General features: G+C 42.3%; 1 protein-coding gene across 1 annotated transcript in view; it reads right to left on the bottom strand.

Moving 5' to 3' along the window:
* Positions 1 to 22497, bottom strand: part of LOC126092164 (transmembrane protein 87A) — an 82450-nt gene that overhangs the window by 17743 nt on the left and 42210 nt on the right. The window contains exons 11-13 of the mRNA XM_049907638.1: positions 21311 to 21414; positions 8481 to 8557; positions 8337 to 8395 (exon numbers count right to left, since the gene is read on the bottom strand). Coding sequence (XP_049763595.1) covers positions 8337 to 8395; positions 8481 to 8557; positions 21311 to 21414 — 240 coding nt within the window. The remainder of the gene's footprint in view (positions 1 to 8336; positions 8396 to 8480; positions 8558 to 21310; positions 21415 to 22497) is intronic.

The raw sequence follows: 22497 nt of genomic DNA, 5'->3' as shown, positions 1-22497 counted from the left end.
GTAAGTCTCCTCTGGACTGGGGTCCTGGGGGACTTCCCGAACTCTCATTTCTTACATCTCACCAGTCCTTTTCCTTCATCCCTCTTCCTACTTCGTCAAACCGTGTTCCAGAAGAAGGAGCCATTGGCTCAAAAAACTTGTATATTTCAAAACCAACATATGTGTGATCTGCTGCTGCCACTTGGTAAGTAGATGGATGATGGAGCAAAATGCAGGCCTGTATTTAAACCTTTCAGTGCCAAATACGATGTAATCGGATCGCGCGGTACGCACGAAAAGTGCCAGGTATGATCGAATCGTACTGCCATTTTCGCACATTTTACTTTCAGACTAAGTCACAGATCGTGGTATATCAATGTCGGGAAGACAAATTAAGTTCAAAAGATAGTCGTCAAGTACTTTGTTCGATTGTCGATGCCAATAATCGATATTTTCGAGTTTCAAACACAAGGTTGTTTTTCATTCATTTCGAAGGTAATATGGTGCACCGCTTCACATTTTCAAAATTGCCAGGCCCCAAACATGTACCAATAAATGCTACGCCAATTGATTTTTTTAACTTGTTTCCCCACCCCCAGTGCAACTGTTGACAATAATGGCAACGGAAACAAACAGATGTGCGCAGCTATTTCTCGAGGCAAACGTAAACTTATCAGCGAACTCTTGTGAGAAAGTGGTATCCTTCCTCAGTGCCAGAAATGAGGGCTTTTGTGGCAGTAATACTAAATATGGGATTCGTAAAGAAACCGACAATTTTTAGTTACTGGTCCACAGACAAAAATATGGCAACTCCATGGTTTACCCGAATGTTTTCGCGAAATGGATTTCAGTAGCTCCTAAAATTTTTCCACTTGATAGATAATACAAAATTGCACCCTCCTGGGCATTAAGTGTATGAGCCCAATGCAAAGTTTGATATTAAGCTGAACATTGTCAATAATGTGTTTAGTCACCATTATACGCCTCATCAACAGCTGAGTGTTGACGAAAGTCTTGTTGGCTCTACAACTCATTCTCAACTCATCCAGTATCTCCCTAATAAACATCACCACCGATGGGGTGTTTTAAGTTCTGGATATATGTGGTTCTGTGGTGAACTACTGCCTTGGATTTTATGTGTACTGTGGAGCAAGATGTGAAGCTGACAGAGTGGAGGTAAAAGAGCACGGATTAGGCTATGTAGTTATTACAAAATTACTTGCTCTTAGTAATTACATGAACAAGGGATACCACATTTTCTGTGACAATTTTTTCATGTCAATTCCAGTAATGGAAAAACTGTATTCCATGGGAACCTTCCTCACTGGCACAAGGAACAGAAAATTCCTCCCACCTAATCTTCTTTCAAAATTTGATATTGGGCACGTCAAATTCTTTAGAAAGGCCTTTGTGCTTCTCTGTGGCTTCAGGAAAAAGAAGTCGCGGAAAAATCCAGTTCTGTTGATCAGTTCCTCCTCTACTGCAACAGTGCCAGAGAGAAGTATTTGCAAATGACAACCAATGAAGAAACCTGATGTCATATTTCAATATAATAAATACATGGGAGGGATTGATTCCTCAGATATGATGACGTACTGTTATCTGGATGAGAGGAAGACTGAAATTATGGAAGAAAAGTGGTTTTCAGCAATAACTGGCAGAATGTTTCTGAATGCTTACATTCCTTATAAAGAAAATCTATCTTCGTCCGAGATACCACTCACACGTCTGAAATTCATCAGCAAAATCATCTGCACGTTGTCCCAGGAGTGGTTCAAGATACAAAACTTAGCACCTACTGCATCAAGTGCAAATGCGGCACCCCCCACAGTGTATGGTGTAGAAATACTACCGGGAAAGAAGGAGCGAGCCTGTGTTGTGTGCTCTACAAAAGATACGAGGCAACAATCAAGTACAACGTGTGTACTCTGTAAGAAGGGATTACATCCCAAATGTGTTGGTCAACATGTATGTGTCAATAAATGGTCCTAAAACTTAATTGGTATTATGTTATTTTCTGTAGGAACTAGTGACAAAATTATAGATGTTTTGCCCATTTTTCGCATCAGTTTTTTCAGGGTGCATTATTTTCTAAAACGTGTGACAGAAACACACCACCAAAAATTATATCATTCAGAATACTATGTATATTGATAATATGAAGACAAAATAAGTTCAATTACATTACATGTGGCTAAATATGACTTAAAACCAAAGTTTTAATTGTTTCCGTACAAAAACACTAATACAAATATTGTTTTCTTTAGAAGTATGAGGCCTAATAGTGTTCTCTGCTCATATTCCTGTAGCTGAAGGTACTAACTATAAAAGAAAAAATTGAGGTCCTATGATAAACGGCTCAGATTTTATAGTAAGTTTAACAAACTTCTGCAATTCACTACAAAATTGCCTGGCACTTTTCAGCTGATTCCTTGAAAATCGCAGGGCACCAAAAGGATTAATGTTTAACTGCCAGAAGTTTCATCATTGTATCTCTGTTAGTTATTATTCAGTGCTGTATTGAGTAGAATGTTGTGTTGTACAGTTTGTGAATTTCGAGATGGCAGAGTTAGAGGAGCAGCAATGTGTGTGTATTAAATTTTGTGTTAACTCAAGAAAACCTTTACAGAGACACACCAATGATGCAGAAAGCCTACGGTGATGAGTGCTTAAGCCATACTCAGTGTTATAAATGGTTCACTCAATTTAAAAATGGCTGGACGGAGTTAAAGATGACCCAGGTTCAAAATGCCTTTCGATGTCTACCAACAACAATCATGTCAGGAACATAACGAAATTGTGCATGCCAACTGAAGAAGGACTGTCCACGAGATTGCAGAAGGATGTAACATTTCAGTTGGATCATGTCATAAAATTCTGACAAAGCATCTTGGAATGCATCGTGTTGTCGCCAAGTTTGTCCCACAACTCATTAGTAAAGAGGAAGACCTTCGCCTCACAATCTGTGAAGAGCTTTTGGATCACGCAAAGAAGAACAAGATGTTCCTCAAGAGAACCATAACTGGTGATGAGACATGGTTCTACAGTTACAATGTTGAGACCAAGGTACAATTTTCACAATTGGTCAGGAAAGGTTCTACAAGGCCTAAAGAAGCTCATCAAGTCAGGTAAAATGTCAATAAACCATGCTGATAGTTTTCTTTGACTTTGAAGCATTAGTTCTTCATGAATTTGTACCACAGGTACAAACTGTTAATGGTACTATTGGGACACATTGCAATGCCTGTGAGAGAATGAGAGAAGGAAACGGTTTGAAATGTGGGGGGACAATTCATGGCTCTAGCATCATGATAATGCACCTGCACTTTCATCCCTGTTGGTGCGTGACTATTGCACAAAAAAACGAAATCCCTGTGCTGCCTCATCCTCTGTACTCTCCAGACCTGGCCCATGCAGACAATTTTTTTATTTCCAAAGTTGAAAACCTTGTTGAAAAGACAAAGATTTGCGATGACATACGAGATCAAAGAAAATTCGCAGTCGGCACTTTGCATGATCCAACAAGAGGCATACCAAAACTGCTTCCAGAAGTGAAAACGGTGTTGGGTGTGTTGTATCAATTGTGAAGGCGACAATGCACAATAACTAAAAGGTAAGCACAGATAAATTTTGTGGACAAAGTTCCAGAATTTTTTGAGCAGTCCTCGTATTCCAAGGCAGCAATGCTGGGCTATGTCCAATCTAATGTTACTGTGCTAGGATGAATCTGAAAATAACTGATATGAATAATGTTGAATGTATTACGAAAGTTTGTATGTTAGTATTTAAATTCAGGATATATGCTCCTGGACATTCCTGGCTACAGAATTACAGCACAACTAATTTTACATGCACCAATGTTCTCTACATAATAAGCAATTTCTCTGTAGCTTTATTTGTGTGTAAAATAAAGAGCTTTATACTAATCCTTGAGGGCCTTCAGTCAAATCACTGCTGACTGTACTATCATGTTTGCCATTTCTACCTTAGTAATGAATATTCATGAGAAAGTTAATTCTTGGAATTTGTGATTGGTATTTCCTTATAAAACAAGTCATTATTCTACACAAATGCTGCTGGATTCCGAGAAATACTGGTCCTTCACAACAGCATTTTCCCCTCCTCCAAATCGAGATTTAAGATATTGAGATGGCTGGATGGTGTTGTGTTATAAACATAGATCAAAGTATTTGAGGATGATTATGCCACTGGCCTTTAAAAATTGCCTCATGAGTTTGTATGATGAAAAATTAAGAATTTCCCCAGAAGCTCAAAAATTAAACTGTGAATTTCTTTTCTTTTCTTTTTTAGGTGTGTGTCTTCTCTACTCAGGATGTATACGGGGACAAGGAAAAAAATTCCCGGATTTCTCCCGGATACCCCATTTAAAAAATATGATTTTTCCCGGGCGAAAATACACTTTTTATGTGCTAAGTGACAGTAGGTTTTCCGTAGATTTTCCCTCGGAACTGTGAATGGTTAACGTTTTATACAATCGCATAGAACTTCCCGGAAAAAAAAAGAAAAGACGGGGCAAAGAAGGTTTTGGAGAGACCTTTAATTACAAAAAAAAAAAAAAAAAAAAAAAAAAAAAAAAAAAAAAAAAAAAAAAAAAAAAAAAAGGGGGAGAGAAATTTTGGAAAGACCTTTGATTTGCAGCAACATATACGCTGCATATTTTCGTACTACAAAAGTATAAATTCGAATTGCACCAAACACAGCACGTTAGTTTCCGGAGCGTTGAAACCGAGGTTGTGATGTCCTTTTGTAAACGAGTCATATCTCAAGTCACGAGATCTCGTCAGCCGATGACAGCGGCTATTCAGAACATAGGACACGTGTTATAGTCAGCCAATAGCAAGATCACTGGTCACATAGCGCAAACACGCAAGAGGAAAAATTAACGGTTTACATTAATGTATGCCGCACCGTATATCTACTAGAAAAGCTAAGCTTTCACATATAATGTTAGTCTCTAAGATTAACACACTACAACAGAAGCTAAGCTTTCACATGTAATGTTGATATTTTTTTGCGTGTGCTATACTTTAAGACACATCACACAAAAGTGCCAGTAAATTTAAAATTATGACATAAATGTCTCAGCTCAAAATTCTTGTAAGTGGCTGGTCCTCAAACTGTTCTGTTTCGAACGCTCTGTGATTTAGATATCCATCCCACTTTCTCACACGTAACATAATTCATCTTGCGTCAAAAGAAATTTACTTTGAAAGTAACGCTTTTCTAACCACCGTTCGCAATACTATTCGGAGACTGTTAGAAATAGGTTCGATTTACCAGTTGCCAGAGAGCACCAGAAAACAGGCATAATTGTGCGTGTGCAACTGCAGTGGTGTAGGAAGCCCGTATGTTCGTGTGTATAAAGCACTAAGAGAGCTTACATTACACCATAAAAGAAACAGTGCATCAGAGGATACTCCAAGAGCATCGGAATTTCGTAAACCATACTAAAATGCATAATTCGGCTTGATGTGCAAATTGGCTTTTTCCAGATTCACAATGAAGTAGGTCCCATCTGATATTAAGCTTTTCAGTGTGGTTTTAGGGATGTAAATTTTCTTGGAGTACCAGTACTCTACGATCTCATTTTTGGTTCTTTATTACGGCATAATGCCATATATGGCAGAAGATGATAACGTGCACTTGAAATTGCACTTGAAATTCAGCGAACAGTTGGAAGTAGCCAATACTGTAAAATGATCACCTCAGCGGAAAGATTAATAAAGCCAAATTTCTTTAGAAAACCTGCAAAAATAACTTCACTGTTCTGCAAGGCGATTAATGCTTGACTGCTACTAACTTGGAAATACAATAAAATCAGAAAACTGAAATTAATAATATATTTTTGCCCTCCGTAATTATGTGAATGTATTTTAATTCACTTGATAGCTGCCAGCCACAGAAATCTGTTTTGTTTTCATTTGACGTGGGAGCAGTACACGAAGAGAAGCAGCGAATTCACTTTACGTAAACACGGGTCATGTGGAGGTTAACCCCCTCCCCACTACAACTCAGACAACTCTGTGCAAGCGTGAATCTGGCAGCTAGCGCGCACGAGAAAAAAATTTCTCGTTTGCATCTGGCTGCTTGCTGCTACTACCGATACAGCTAACAGCCAAACTTCAAGTAGCAGGAGAAGGTACTGCTTATACGCGAGTCAAATGCGCATGCGCAACAGATCGCTGGCAATTGGTTAAACGAACCTAATGTGAACAGTTGTGACGTCATGCTCATGGCAAGCAGTTTATTGTTACGAAGAATTACAGTCTTTGCCCTACGTCCTTTGACATATTTTTGCTATTTGCAGACGCTTGTGCGTGCACGGGTTGTTTGTTGTTGTAAATTGCACATTTCCTTTGCCACTAAAGTTTTATTTTTTTCCCTCTCGTTTATATTTTATTGCTGCAGTATCATTCTCCAGTAGCAGGATACAATAACATTCTTTGCTAGAGAATCAATTCTGCAGTCAAAATTACAAAAATTTAACTCAAAGCTAAAACAATGAAAAATTCCCGGAATTCCGAAAAATTCCTGGGTTTTTCCCGGTTTTCTCCCGGATGAAAAAATTCCCGGATTCCCCGGTTGTCCCGGGTCGTATACACCCTGCTATTACATCCTCTCTCTTAGGGATACTTGTACAAACACATAGTAGAACAGCTGTGGAAGTTGGGGAATATAAATGGAAGTAGTGGTAAGCTGAAACTTAAGATTCAGTTCATGAGATATACTCAGCCATGAGAATGGCAATGTGCTGCCCTCAAAAGATTTGGGTTCAAGTCTTAGTCCAGTAACGGACTTCTTTATTTACATGATACAGTTTTACTTTGTCACCATTGTTCATCACAGTGCATACTCTGTTACAGAGTAGAAATATGTGATACTTCAAGGAAATTAACTTAAAGACAGATATGAAGTTGTGGTTATCTGATCGCAAGAAGGAATTCTAGAGTGTCAGCTCATCAACAGTAAAAACTCACTGAGGTGGACCATTCTTTGACAACAAGCTTCAGTTTGTCATGAAAACCACTGAATTACTGCAATATCACTTTCCAAACATTAAGTACAAGTTGCTGAAGTTAACATATCATCTCCTGAACCTAATTATTTATGAATGCCCTGCACCCACAAAAATCAGCATACACTGACACATCATGATCATTATTATCATGTTTGCAGTACACAGTGTGGCAGTGAATCTTTGACAGTCAAAAAGAAAAAAGAAAATATTTGGATAGTTTTGAAATTTAGTTTTGGAGAAAATTGTTTAAAACAGAACGGACTGACACTGATTAATAACCAGAATAATAGAAAAGGAAAGAAAACTAATTGAAATGAAAAGACTGACACAAGCATCTATGCTGAGACATCTATTCCAAAGAAACTACATGCAATGAAGGGTCATCTAAGTAAAAATTGTTGGGAAGACAGAGAAAGAGAAACAAAGCCACTGGAAAGACAGATGAAACTAAACATGGATGAAATTGCCAGCAGGTTACTGAAGAGGCATAGAAGAGAGGTAATAGGAGGGAATGCAGTACATATCTGCCTTAAGATGTATCTACCAGTGGTTAGATATGGTGTGTAACTAACATTCTCTTTTGTACTGTAGACAAAATTATGTTCATCTATGAATGAACTGGATGTAGTATTCTGTGATTTTTATATATTCCAGAAATTGCTCATACTGCCTTTCACTCCAGCATGAGCCTTACTGTTCTCGTAATCTTCTCCCCACATGATGATCAACAACACGAGCAACAGTCAAATGTTAACAAGGTTGGGAAAAGTTTTGCTGTTCAAATGGCTCTGAGCACTAGGGGACTTAACATCTGAATCATCAGTCCCCTAGAAATTAGAACTATAACTCTAACCAATCTAAGGACATCACATACATCCACACCCAAGGTAGGATTCGAACCTGCGACCGTAGCGGTTCCAGACTGAAGTGCCTAGAACCGCTCGGTCACACTGGCCGGCAGTCTTGCTGTTACTGGTTCAGCTATCTGAGGGCAGTTCCACTGCATCACATTCAGTATTCAAGTCTGATACTTCACTCTTTAACATAAGCCTTGAGATGCTTAACAGCAAATTCCACTTCTCATTCAGCACAAGAAGTTTTTTCTCTTGGTGGATTCCTTCCAAGATTTACCTCTCCCCAGTTATATGGGTTAATTTTGCCATCCTCCACTGCACTACTTTATCAAAGCACGAGTTTAAATTTTATTATCTTTTATCAAATTAAATCCTTATCTTCTTAAGTTTTTTTAACAAACAATTCTATTTAGAGCTTATGACAAAATTATTATAAGTAGAGGAACAAAATGCATGATACTTACAACAGAATTAGAAGACTTTGGCTTAGGAGAATTACTCCTGTTGCCTCGCATTTTCACCCCTAAAATAAAAATAAAAGTGTTAATGTAGAACACAACATAAATACAAAACAAAAGGTCTCCAGAAATGATATTTGTTTTACAAACCAAAAGCATCATTGACAAATTGTTCATCCTCCTCATCGTCATCTTCTGGTGCATCTAAGAGTGGTGTGAAAGCATACCTGAAGCAACCACAGAGAACAACAACATGAGAAAGCAGAACATAACCACGCAATCCAAAACACACATTATAACAAAATAAAAAAATAAAACTAAACAGGAAGACAAACTTCCAACCATAAAATTACATTTTTCTTAAGTGACATCGTACTGATCATGACGTAAATAATGAAAATTTTGGACATATCACAGAAATTCATCAAACTTATGTCTGACATTTTAATAATAAAGGATGATGACCAAAGCCAGGGTATTTTAGTGCATTGTATCTGCAACTTTACTCCCAATACACAGATAGGAATTCTTAGGAACTGCCTGAACATGCAGTAACTGGTTATAACATGAAACAACAAAAACGTAAATGTTTCCATAAACTACAAAACTGAACTAAGGCATCTGGACAAGTATTCTTGATGTAATAATGGAGTATCACAGCACTTTTTGATTGCCTGTTCTTCACATTTATCACATTAATAATGATATTTTTTGTTAAAAATTAATACTCACTTCATAAGTCAATTGAATTAGACAGAAAGCAACTACATTGGTACAAAATACTCTCCATCCGGCACTGTACAGTTCTTACAGTTTGTTTCAGTCAATTGGTATGTACATTGTTCAAATGCTGTTTTAGTTTCAACTGACTAGATATTATCAATAGCGCATAAATATTGCTTGGTCAATGGCTGCATCGAAGCATGATAGGAACCTCATGGAAATGTTCGTTCCTTGCACATTTTGATACAGCAATCGCCCAAGAAATATTCAGGGGCTACTGATACAGATAGCAAAAAGTTACCCTCCTCCCCCCTGCAAATAGACATCTAAGGACCTCATTCCAATTATAATTCTTCATTCTTTGTTCTTTTGTTTTCTTCCAGTAGTTATTTATATCTTCTATTTTTATATTATTTCTTTCTAAATCATCCTTTACTTCGTTGAACCAGCTTGTTGCGGATTTCTTCCCCCACAAACATTTTAAAATGTTATCAGTTAATTTACTATCTTGCATTTGAAATAAATGCCCAACAAACATGATTTTTCTTTTTCTCGTTACATTTTAAATATTTTCTATATTTTGTTATATTTCAGCATTACTTCATAATTTTCAACCTTCTGCTGTGTTTTGTGGTCCTAATATTTTCCTTATAATTTGCCTTTTTAGTACTTCTAATTTAACTAAATTGCAGTTTAAAACCAGGCATTCATTTACATATAGGTGTTCTGGCTCCCCTACTGTGTCCCAACACCTTATTTTTGCATTTCTAGATAGGCCTTTTTTATTGCAGTTGTTTTCAGCAATGCCATATGCTCTCCTTATTTTATGCAACCTTTCCTCTATTGAAGATTTTTTCCAAGTCATTTTCTTGGATTATCTCCCCACTACATATTTGAATTTTTTTTATCCTCTCTATTTGGCAAATATCTGTTTTTAGTAATTTTGGAACATCCTCAGCATTTGTTAAAAATTTTGTTTTTTCCATAGAATTTCTTAAGCCAGTTCTGCTGGCTATTTCTTCCAAGTGTTTTATTTGTGTTATAGCAGATGCCACATTTTCGGCAAGTTGTTTTATTTTATGGCCAATTTAGATATTACTTTTTTGCCATTTGCCATGTTACTTTCTGACGGCCCTCTTTTTAAGTACCATATGTACCTTATTTTTGTCTTATTTCATACCAAGTACATACTACAGCATAGATAGAGTTAATTACCATCATATGGTTGAAACATGAACCTAGGGCTGTGAACACAAACTTACATGTCCCTGTGACCCTAACAGGCATCAGTGTAGTATTGACTCTAACAGGCATCAGTGTAGTATGGACGTGCAACCCAGTGAAGTTCAGTGTTCCCTTCGACTCTGCCTGAACTATTATCCCTCTCACATTTCTCTAAAGCTTGCTGGTTTCACCATCAAAAGAATTCCTCTTTCTCTCAATAACGAAGCAATCTTCAAACTCTTTAATAGAGGTAACAGTTTAGTGTGTTCAGTTTTTTGTTCCACAGTTGTATGCTATCAAAGGTCTCAGTACATGAAGCTATTTAAATCCCATCCCATCAGCATGAGACCACTCAGTCGGTCGCCACCCACTCAGTCGGTCGCCACCAGCGCACGGAGACAGATGTGTGCAAAGGGTAATTATGACTCTTCCACAACCACAATGTAGTACTTTATGACATTTCTCAATTTAAATCTAACAATGGAAAATCCAGGATGGAATATAACAATATTATGAAAAGGAAAGTTGCTACTCACCATATAGCAGCAATGCCGAGTTGCAGATAGGCACAACAAAAAGACTGTCACAATACAAGCTTTCTCAGCCAACAAGGCCTTTGTCGAAAATAGACAAAACACACACACACGACTGCAGTCTCAGGCAACTGAAACCACACTGCAAGCAGCAGCACCGATGCATGATGGGACGATGCGTGATGGGAGTGGCGACTGGGTGGGACTAAGGAGGTGGCTTCCGTGGGGAGGGGGAGGGATAGTATTGTGGAGATGACGGACGGTCAAGTGCTGCAAGTTAGGCGGAGAGCAGCGGACAAGTTGGGAAGGGGGAGTAGAGAAAAAGGAGAGAAATAAATTAAAATCATATTTACAGGAAGGATAGCAGCTTGTGAAGTGAAGTGGTTGAAAATCACTATTTCATTATGGAAAAGGGCATGAGTGAACTGAACGTTTACATAGGCTTCTTGTATCTCTGCAGACTTTACCAATTGGGGAGGCAGAAAACAGCTGCCTTTGGGCTTCAGACAGTACAGGCGTTGAAATATTTCGATTAGCAATGACATAGCAGCATTTTCATTTTATTTCAATCTGTCTTCGTTTTGATGATAATCTACATGTGAAGAAAGAAAACTGTTGGACAACTTGACATCAATATGTCAGACATGTGAAACGTTCAATGAAATGGCAAAACAGCCTATGTCCTTGGAGGATACACAAGCATAGATGAAATGCTGCTTGCATTCAGAGGCAGATGAAAATTTAGATAATACATACCACCAAAACTGGCCAAATATGGCATAAAAATATTAGCTTTGGTTGATACAAAGAACTTTTATACCTTCAACCTTGAAATATATGCCAGGAAGTGGCAGATGGACCATTTTCACTGAGATGTTCCGTAATTGGTTTATGAGCTCTGAACTAGTGTCACATTTGCTCAAAGAAAATAAGCTGACTTCCGTGGAAACACTGCATAAGAACAAGAGACAAGTCCCTCTTGAATTTTTTGAAATGTGGTAAAGAAGTTTATTCATTTGAAGTTGATTTCCAGTTGGGTGTACTCTGAGTCTTTCGCAACGGCATACATGAATAAAACGTTCTCAGTTTTCAAGCCATGTCAGTTTGCATAAAATCCTGGAGCTTTTGATGACCATCTCCGCCATCATCAGGAGTTCACTGATTGCTGGGGCTGCTATAGTTTTTCGCTTATATAGGCATGATGACATCATCAGCAGCCAACCAGATAGACCCAATGTAACGCGCACGCGTATGTTGACCCGGGCAGCTAGCGGAGCTAGCTGGATGACGGCTCTATATCAGCACTAAGTAAAGGCCCCTCAACTTTTCTCCAGCTCCACAACATCTACCAAATTGGATATAATTAGTGGAATAGAGCAGTGCATTAGGAATCTTTCGCACGATGCAGCTGAGGACTACCAGAGGGCACGCGAGAATTCGGCCACGACCTCTGCCAGCGGAACAACAACAACAACAACAACAACAACAACAACAACAACAACAACTCAGGCAGCATGGGCCGTGCCCAGTCAGTTCACATCGGGCATGCCTATTAGACAGTTCCCGGTCTAATCTGAAGTGCGATGGAAAACGTGAGCCGTGTTACTACACAATTGGCGATGAGTAGGATCGTTCTTTCGCGTGTTGCGTCGTCGTTCCGGTTTCACAGCTTATCCGTGGCATGGAGGATTTAGTGCGGGTTTTGGTTGAGCAGCAGACGGAGCTCATGGCCACCATGAAACAAGTGCTTCCGAAGTTGCTCTCCAAGCCGTCTGCTCCAGCGCCGTTCCCTCCTCCCTTTCCCCCGTATGACGAGACGGCAGAGGATTGGGACGCGTATGAACATCGCCTTCGGCAGCATTTCCAGGCGTTTCATGTTGCCGATGCGGAGGTATGTCGTGCTCTTTTCTTGTCTTGGATATCTCCCTCGCTGTATCAAGTTTTGCGGCAGCTAGCGCCATTGCAGGAACCCTCGTCCTTGTCTTTTGATGCATTGTGTTCATTACTGTCTTCATATTATCGCTGCCGCACGCATGTTGTGGCGGCTAGGGTCAAGTTCTATCAATGCAAGAAGCAGCCCCATCAGTCTTACCGGGCGTGGGCCGCTACCCTGCATGATCTTAGTCGCAAGTGTCATTTTGTCACGGAGCAGTCACGAGAGTCGTATGCCCACGTTATGGTGCGCGACGTCATTGTTCATTCGGCCCCTGATAGGGAGGTCCGGCAACGGGCCCTGCAGTTAGAAGACCCTTCCCTCGAGGAAGTCCTGTCCATTGCTCAATCGTATGAAGTCTCTCACACCGCCGGTCAACAGTTGGAAGCGTGGTGCGACGTCGCGGCAGTTCAGGGTGGCGTGGCCGCGTCCACTGCGTCCGGGGTGGACGACGTGCGAGCGGTACAATCCGGCCGTTACGGCCACTCCCGCATAACCAGAGTTCCGCCCGCCGGCCCCTGTTACCATCCTGTGCGTCGTGCTATATACATCACGATCGGTCGGAGTGCCCCCAGCGTTGGGCCGTTTGTTGCAAATGTAATAAAAAAGGACACCTTGCTAAAGTTTGCCGCTCAGCCTCGAAAGAATCGAAGGAAGCAGTTACAGAGGACATGGACATTGACATTCAGGAAGTTTCATCGGGCCAGGCTCCCGACGCATTGGCCCACAAACTCTTTATCGAGGTGTTGGTTCGGTCACACCGATTACAACTGCAAGTCGATACGGGCGCGGCAGTTTCTTTGTTGAATGCACAAACTTACTCCGACCTTGGGTCACCCCGTTGGCGCCAGTTTACCGGCGTCTACGCGGTTATGGTAAACAGTTCATTCTTCTACTGGGTCAATTCACTACCGACGTGACTTACAAATCACCTATTACTTTTATTGTTGTCAGTGATGCAGCTCCACTAACCTTTTTGGCTTGGATGCCTTTCAAGCTTTTGGGTTTTCTATCGCTGACACCATACAGTTGGTCTCCGAAGACGTTCCCTATCAATCATTAGAATCTTTGATCTCTGACTTTCCGGATATCTTTGAGGAGGGCCTGTGGCGTGTTTCAGACTTTGAAGCTCACTTAATGTTGAAGGCGTCAGCCCGCCCACGTTTTCTACGCGCGAGGCAGATCCCCTTGGCTCTCCGCTCTCAGGTAAAAGAAGAGCTCGACCGGCTGACAGCCCTAGGGGTCGTTCTTCCCATTTCTTCTAGTGAGTGGGTTTCGCCCCACGTTATTGTCAGGAAACCCTCGGGAAAATTACGTCTTTGTGGCGATTTCAAGGCCACCATCAATTCCCAATTGGCGGTGGACACCTATCCTTTGCCTCGTGCTGATGAATTGTTCTCCGCCGTAGCGGGAGGCCAATATTTTTCGAAAATCGATCTTTCGGAGGCTTATCATCAGATACCTCTTGATGAGGACTCCAAACGGCTGGCGGTTGTCAACACCCCGTTTGGCCTTTACCAATACCAGCGGTTGGCCTTCGGAATATCCAGTGCCCCGGTGATATTCCAGCGTTATCTTGAGCACGTCACGTCGACAATCCCTCATTGTATTAATTACCTGGACGACATAATTGTCACGGGCCACAGCACGAAGGAACACTTGCACAACCTTCGCACCCTCTTTCTCAAATTCAGGTCCGTGGGCTTGCGTTGCAACCTGCGTAAGTCAGCCTTCTTCCAACCATCCATCCAGTATGTGAGCTACACCATCTCTCGGCACGGCGTCCAGCCGCTAGGAAGTTTGGTCCACGGTATCGTCGACCTTCCGCGGCCAGCTTCGCTGAAGGAGTTACAAGCTTTTTTAGGCAAGATTGCCTATTACCACCGGTTCATTCCCAGGGCTTCCACGATCGCCCACCCCCTGTACTGCCTTCTGCGCAAGGGTATTCCTTTTGATTGGTCGCCTGCATGCAAGCGAGCGTTCACCTCGTTGAAAGGCCTCCTAACGTCAGCGCCGTATTTGGCTACTTTTGACCCCCATAAGCCGTTGGTCCTGGCTACAAATGCTTCACAGTATGGGGTGGGGGCGGTCCTGGCCCATCGCAACGCAGATGGTTCCGAGCAGCCACTGGCGTTTGCGTCTAAAACTCTTAGTCCCGCACAGGCCCATTACTCCCAGGTGGAAAAAGAGGCTTTGGCCATTGTCTATGCTGTTACCAAGTTTCACCCTTTCTTGTATGGCACGAAGTTTCAGTTAATCACTGACCATAAGCCGTTAATACCATTATTTGTCCCCACCTCTCAGAGTCCGGACAGGGCGGCCCACAGACTACAGCGCTGGGCCTTGTTCCTCTCTAAGTACCATTATGACATTCACTTTCGCCCTACCGGACAGCATGCCAACGCAGACGCTCTTTCCCGTCTTCCGGAGAGCCCGGATCCTAAATTCGATCGAGAGGAGATTATATGTTTTCATTTGGATGTGGCGTCCTGCCAAGCGGTTGATGGCTTCCCGATCACTAGTTCTAGAGTAGTCAGGGAAACAGCAGCTGACCCGGTTCTCCGGAAAGTAGTTTGCCTCATTCAGCAGGGGTGGTCATCCCGCCCTCCAGGCCAGGCCTCGGACCCTCTTCGTAATTATTTTGTTCTACGAGACCGCCTCTCCGTCTTGGAAGGAGTTCTCCTTCTGGCTACCGATGATACAGCTCCTCGCGTGGTTGTTCCTGCAAGTTTGCGAAGTGAAGTCCTCACGTTATTACATGAGGGGCACTGGGGTGTTTCCCGTACTAAAACCTTGGCTCGCAGACAAGTGTACTGGCCCGGTATTGACAGAGAAATTGAGCATTTGGTGGCCGCCTGTTCCCAGTGCGCGAGCCAACAGGCATCTCCCAGGTCAGCATTCTCTTCATGGCCGCCTGCAACCCAGGCATGGGAACGTGTTCACATCAATTTTGCAGGCCCGTTTCTCAATGGCTTTTGGCTCATTGTCATTGATGCTTATTCCCGATTTCCATATGTGGTTCGCTGCTCCTCAACCACTTCAAAGGTTGTAATCCAGGCACTAGCAAAAATCTTTTCTGTGGAAGGTCTGCCAGTCACCCTGGTCTCTGACAATGGACCTCAGTTTATGTCGCAGACCTTCCAGGCTTTTTGTAGGCGCTTCGGTATCCGGCACGTTTGCTCTCCCCCCTTTCATCCACAATCGAATGGGAAAGCCGAGCGCATGGTGCGCACATTTAAGACACAGATGAAAAAGTATGTGCACGAATTTCCTGCGGAGGAGGCGTTGACGTTTTTCCTGACGGCATATCGGACCACACCTATGGGAGAACGCAGCCCTGCAGAGCTCCTCCACAGGCGCCAACCTAGGACTCTGCTGCACCTCCTTCGGCCCGGTCCTCGCCAGTCTTCGCAAAACGGAGTACCCGGCTTTCCACCAGGTATGTCGGTCTGGACACGTGGGTTTGGTCGCAATCCACGTTGGATACCGGCGGTGGTCCTGTGCCGAAATGGCCGCCGGCTTTATACCTTGCAGATGGGGGACCGGGAGGTACGTCGTCACCAAAATCAGCTACGTCCACGTTTGGGCACCCACCCTCCGACCCCTCGGGCACCGGCTTCCCCATTGCCGGTACCTGTGTTGGTTTCTCAGGGGACGCTACCACCCCTCCCCCGTGTGATTCCACCGCACTGCAATGGCTCTCAGCCTTGGCAGCCTCCAGTAGCTCCAGCACCGGCATCGCCATCGTTCGCGATGCCCCAGCGAGAGCCGGCCCCCCTCGCAGGCCCAGTTTCTCAGCAGGCTGGTTCACCTGTGGTCATCCCTTCCCAATCGTCCCCGCCACTGGGTCTTGCCCCTCCCAGGGTGGACCAGGATCCAGAGTTCGACGGCCTGTTTCCCGTTCTGTCCCGGGTTCTGGTGGTGGGACGACGGGGGCCTCTTCATGTGGGTCACTTCCAGCCATATTCGAAGGTTCCGGCTCGGGGGTTGGCAGATCCCCTCGACTCCAGCCTTCCAATGGACGTGGAGGTCATCACTCCTGCACGACGCTCCACCTTCCGACGCGGTGGATCACAGTGGCTTCACCCCCCGAAGGAGGAGGAGTGCAGTAGCCACCAGAAAGATCGCGGGAGGCGCACATCGGCACAGCGCATCACGGATGGTAGGTGCCGCAAATAGAATCCCGTCCACCAGAGGGCACGCGAGAATTCGGCCACGACCTCTTCCAGCAGAACAACAACAACAACAACAACAACAACAACTACTACTACTACTACTACTCAGGCAGCACGGGCCGTGCCCAGTCAGTTCACATCGGGCATGCCTATGAGACAGTTCCCGGTCTACTCTGAAGTGCGACAGAAAACGTGAACCGTGTTACTACACCTACTTTCCAAACTTCACCTGCGAACCTCATTCTGGAAACATCCCCCAGGCTGTGGCTAAGCCATGTCTCTGCAATATCCTTTCTTCCAGGAGTGCTAGTTCTGCTTCTGTGAAGTTTGGAAAGTAGGAGACGAGGTACTGGTGGAAGTGAAGCTGTGAGGACGGGGCGTGAGTCGTGCTTGGGTCACTCAGATGGTAGAGCACTTGCCCGCGAAAGGCAAAGGTCCCAAGTTTGAGTCTCGCTCCGGCACACAGTTTTAATCCACCACGAAGTTTCATATCAGCGCACACTCAGGTGCAGAGTGAAAATCTCATTCTGGAAATGTACTTTTTGTACTGCGATGAATATTATGAGACACAGCCATGGGATCACCACTGTCTCCAGCAATCGCAAATTTCTTCATGGAGCACTTTGAAGTGCAGGAGCTGCAAACTGCAACATTACGGCCGTCTTGCTTTCCCAATGATACACTGATGACACCTTCTCGATATGGCCTCATGGTGAAGATACACTACAGAAGCTCGTCAGTCACATGAATCGTGTCCATTCCAACATTAAATTTACTGTCGAGATGGAGAAGTATGGCAAGCTACCGTTCTTGGATGTTTCGGTTGAGCGGAAGGCAGGAGGCCAGCTTGGTCATTCACACACTGATCGGTACTTGAACGCCAATAGTTTCCACCGCCCTGTACACAAGAAAGGGGTCCTGAACACATTGGTTCATAGAGCCAAGATTATCTCTGACGACGACCACTTACAGTCTGAATTGCAGAACTTAAAACGTGATTTCAGGGAAACTGGATACAGTAAAAGTGACATTGCAAACGCTTTCAAGGGCCGCCGACAAAAATACACCTGGTGAATCAGTAGAAGAGGCCAAAAGGACTGCATTCCTGCCACACTGTGGAGCAATTAGCAGTAAGTTAGGACATCTGTTGCAGAAACATGTGGTAAGACCAGTGTTCCGGCCCGCCCCCAAGATACGAGATATGTTGCGCCCTGTTTAAGACGACATTGCTCTTCGAGTGTCCGGCGTGTAGTTACCCTGTGAATGTGGCAGCACGTATATCAGACAAACAATTCGCACAGTTGTGGGAGCGTTGTACTGAGCACAAGCGGCATATAAAACAAAGGGAGCTTGACAAGGCGGCCATAGCGGAGCATTGCCTAGAAAATGGACATAAAATACAGTTCGAAAATGCAAAAGTGTTGGCTCATGCTTCTACATATTGGGACTCCGTTATAAAGGAAGCAGCCGAGACTCGTTTAAACACTAACAATTTCAACAGAGATCAGGGATACACACTCAGGAGGGCATGGGGGCGGGCGTTGGACATCGAAAGAAAGCAAAGACAGATGCACGGCACGGGAGTGGCAGTTTCAAACGTGGCGCCTGCCCTTGGCACCACCTGACGTCACCGGGACTGCCATGGGCAAAAGCTTCGCTAGCTGCCCGGGTCGACTTATGCACGCGCCACACTGGGTCTATCTGGTTGACTGCTGATGATGTCATCATGCCTATATAAGCGAGAAACCGCAGTAGCCCCGGCAGTCAGTGAACTCCTGACAACGATGGTGGAGATGGTCATCAAAAGCTCGAGGATTTTATTCGAACTGACGCGGCTTGAAAACCAAGAACATTTTATTCACTATTTCCAGTTGGGTTTGTGTCTTGTATACCAAAGAAAAACAAACTTGTATTGCTCATATCTAGTCTTCCCCACAATGCTCCGATTGCTGAATGGACTGGAGAGAAGAAGAAATCAGATATAAAAATGCTTTATAATTGAATGAAAGGTGGAGTAGGCACTGTAAACAAGTTGGATGATGTAAGACCCAATTCAAGAAAATTGCCTCAGTGTTTCATGCAAAATTGAATAGGGTTGGCATAAACACTGATATTGTTCATCAATAAAATAATAATAAGACCCAGAAACATTCTAATTTTATCAAAACACAAGACCATATGCTTGTCAATGAATATCTGATAGCTTGAAAAGAAATACCTGGATTCCAGAGGACTTTGCATACGAGAATCTGAGAATTCAGCAGTGACTAATTTCCCATCTTTTCTTAAAACAGCACCAATAAATACTTATGACTCACCACATCCTTGACATACTGTCTTTCTTTTATCACATCCTCACCAGGTTAAGATTCTACAAAAACCTCACACTTCAGAAAAACAGTCTAAATCGAAATTCAAAGTCTGGAATGAAATACTCTAAACACTCTTCCCAAGTGGATTACATGTATTTTTCTCCAAATCACAGGCAAAATCAAGCTGAAATTTGGTGATTAGTAATACATCAAGAAGCTTATTCCAATTCAAGTTTACGTTTCACACAGAATCTTATGAAGCTATAAATATAGCTTGTCCAGTTGTCTTGTAATTTAGAGGCACCACATCTGTAAGTTTCTCACTTCCACACATCTCCATCTTGACACTAAGTACAAATATTAGAAACATCACAGCAAAATACAGGGAGTAACACAAAGCTATAGCCAAACTTTCAGGAAACAATTCTCACATGTACAGAACGAAAATATGTTGCATGGGTGTGGGTCAGAAAATGCTTTATTTCCATATTAGAGCTCAGTTTCTACAAGTCAACAACACGATCTTCAAAATGAGGCCTCATCCGTGGATAACACATGTGGGGTTGACACATTATTGCAATAAAGTACAGGGCTGACACACTGTTGAATGAAAATCAGCTACTGTTAGTGCCTGCACACACTGCACATGGAACAGATACAGTAGAGTCTCATGTAGCACTTTCAGACAGACATGTGGTCAACATTACTTGTTGCAGCTGTCATATGCTGACACCAAGGTTGTAGTCAACTGCACAAAGAAATTCCTCCTACAGTGAAGATGTCCTCGTCCTACATCTCCCCCAGCTGTGTGTAGTAGGCTTAAATGTCCCATGTTCCCAAAGACTATAATCAACTGCTTCACATGTGCTCTGTTGGGGCACTGCCATTCTGGAAATCTCCTCCACAGTACCATGGTCATTACTATTTGCCAATCCATACAGCAAATGGGCATCTACCAACTCCACATTTGAGTACTCTTCCACTGCATTTTACCGGAAACCATGTCTGGGACAAATTCGGAAGAGCTGATGCTACGTGCATGATGCTAGTAGAGGAATGAAGTCAACACAAGCAATGATGTGAATCTGATATCAACATTATCTTTGTTTAATTGGAACAACAATCACTGGTGGTGAACCTAAGAATTACAGCTCACTGTACATTCTAACTAAACGTAACCAAGAGGTTATTTTGAAAATTTCATGTAATGCTGGTGCGTCCTGTTTCTGTGTTTTTTGATTAATGTGATTATGAAGAGAAGTAGTAAATGAGCTCCAACATTAAAATAAATTGTTTCTTGATCCATGTCCATATAACATTTTATTCCTCTATGTGTGAGGAATGTTTCCTGAAAGTTTTGCCATGCCTTTTTGTTGCACCCTGTACACCTGTGCTTTTGTCAAACACAGCAGAAAAACCACAAACTTCAAGCGTTTCTTCCAGAGCTAATAAAATATCTATTAACAGCACTGCATGAACTGCTGCAGCGACTCTACAGCAAGAATTTTTTTGACATAGTGTTTCCTGAGGCATTGCCTTTAAGTGTGGCTACTAGCTTTCCACAAGTTTCAACTTTGCCTGTTCCTGATCCACTGTGAAGAAGTGTAGTGCTGTGCACGTTATACTTCCTGGTAGAATTTGATATGCTCAAACAAACTAATCCAATAATCCAGATAAACAGAGATGTCTTCTCAAATAATAGAGGCATGGCACTCCACTAGTTAAACCTATTGTCATAATCAGAACAAACTGATCAAAGCAAATATTATATCTGTTTCAAAGCCTTGCGAGCGGAGAACAGAAGTACACTTCTCTCTAACTCGGGCTCCAGGCAGCGAGCAGTCGAAAGCACTCCCAAGTTGGTAGCAAGCCAGTGCTTGTGCTGCTTTACCGCATTAATAGATACGTATTGTTAAAGGCACTGTTACTAATTTTGAATAAATTGTATGTCGTTTACTGTTGTTAGTTGCTAACAAAAACTGAAAGCCTCCGATGATGCTCTTTCATGGAGCACGCATTTATCTATGCACATAACCAAACCAAAATACTGAGTGCAGGTGCAATTGATGATATAACATACCTTTGGTTGTTGTTTGTTGGTCTCCACAACACCATTATGACTAACAGGATAATAGAAAATAAAAGATGCCAGTAAGCATCATCAACCCATAGTTCTTTCCAGTCCTGAAAGAAAACAGAAGACTATTACTAAAGAACTTGCTTGTCTTTCATTAATGATGAAGAATATCATAATTTCATCCACCAATTCCTAATTGTTCATAACAAATATAAAACTGAACTGTGGTTAAAAATTATCCCACCATTTGGTTGTATAGCAGTATCTTAGCATCAAAACTAAAAACTTAATGTCTACATTTCCAGACCATCCAGTGTCTTTGTTGAGGTTGTGTACTGTCATGTATCGCTACTTCACATGATTGTTTATGTTATTTTGTTGAAAACTGACATGGTGGGGCCATGGCTGCATGAAAATACAGTTTAATTCTCGCTATAAAGTAAAAACAGTGGCTGGTTGCCATGTTTACTTTATTAAAAGAATTAAGCTGTGTTGTTTCTATATTTGGCTATCTCACTGATTGTTGTTCCCACTTGTAGCTGTTCCAAGCACGTGTGTGTGGGTGCTGCAACCCCAAATGTTGTTAGTACACACAAAAATAATTTCTAAATTGACTATCCCACTGTACCAATGCAAATACTAAAACACAGTCAATCTCCTCTAGAATGTATAGTAAGAAGCTGTTCAATAGCACGTTTTCAGTAGTGCACTACTCAGTCTCTCTCTATGTTCTTTTTTGTTTGTTTTATTGAGAAACACAAAGAAAAATCAGTTCTGTGAGATGCTTTAATGACTATAGTACACTTCAATGGAAACATGCCATACACCTTCCTGTTCACAGTAATAGATAAGCACCTACACAACTTATTTCAAACAAATGCAATCTCTCTCCATCTCTTCAACCTAGCCACCCCATGAAAAGCTTCCACGAACTCCTTACTTCCTTAGTGGCTCCAATGACTCTAAATCTCTTACAAACGAGTTCAGTATCATGGTCTTATAAATAAGCCTCTCAATTTCATTCTGCCTACATAAAATGGCCACATTACCATAATCCTGAACCACAATGCAGCAATGGCTTCTCTTACTATCAATCCAGTACATCAGAAGTTCTCTCAATTCCCTTGGCATAAACCTCTGCTAAAGTCTCCTCCTTAATTCCATTTCATAAATATCAGTTTCTCTTCTAC

The sequence above is a fragment of the Schistocerca cancellata genome, chromosome 7 (assembly GCF_023864275.1).
Source record: "Schistocerca cancellata isolate TAMUIC-IGC-003103 chromosome 7, iqSchCanc2.1, whole genome shotgun sequence".
Taxonomy (NCBI): Eukaryota; Metazoa; Arthropoda; class Insecta; order Orthoptera; family Acrididae; genus Schistocerca; species Schistocerca cancellata.
Note: the sequence above shows the minus strand (reverse complement) of the source record. Positions and strands in the feature narration are given on the sequence as shown.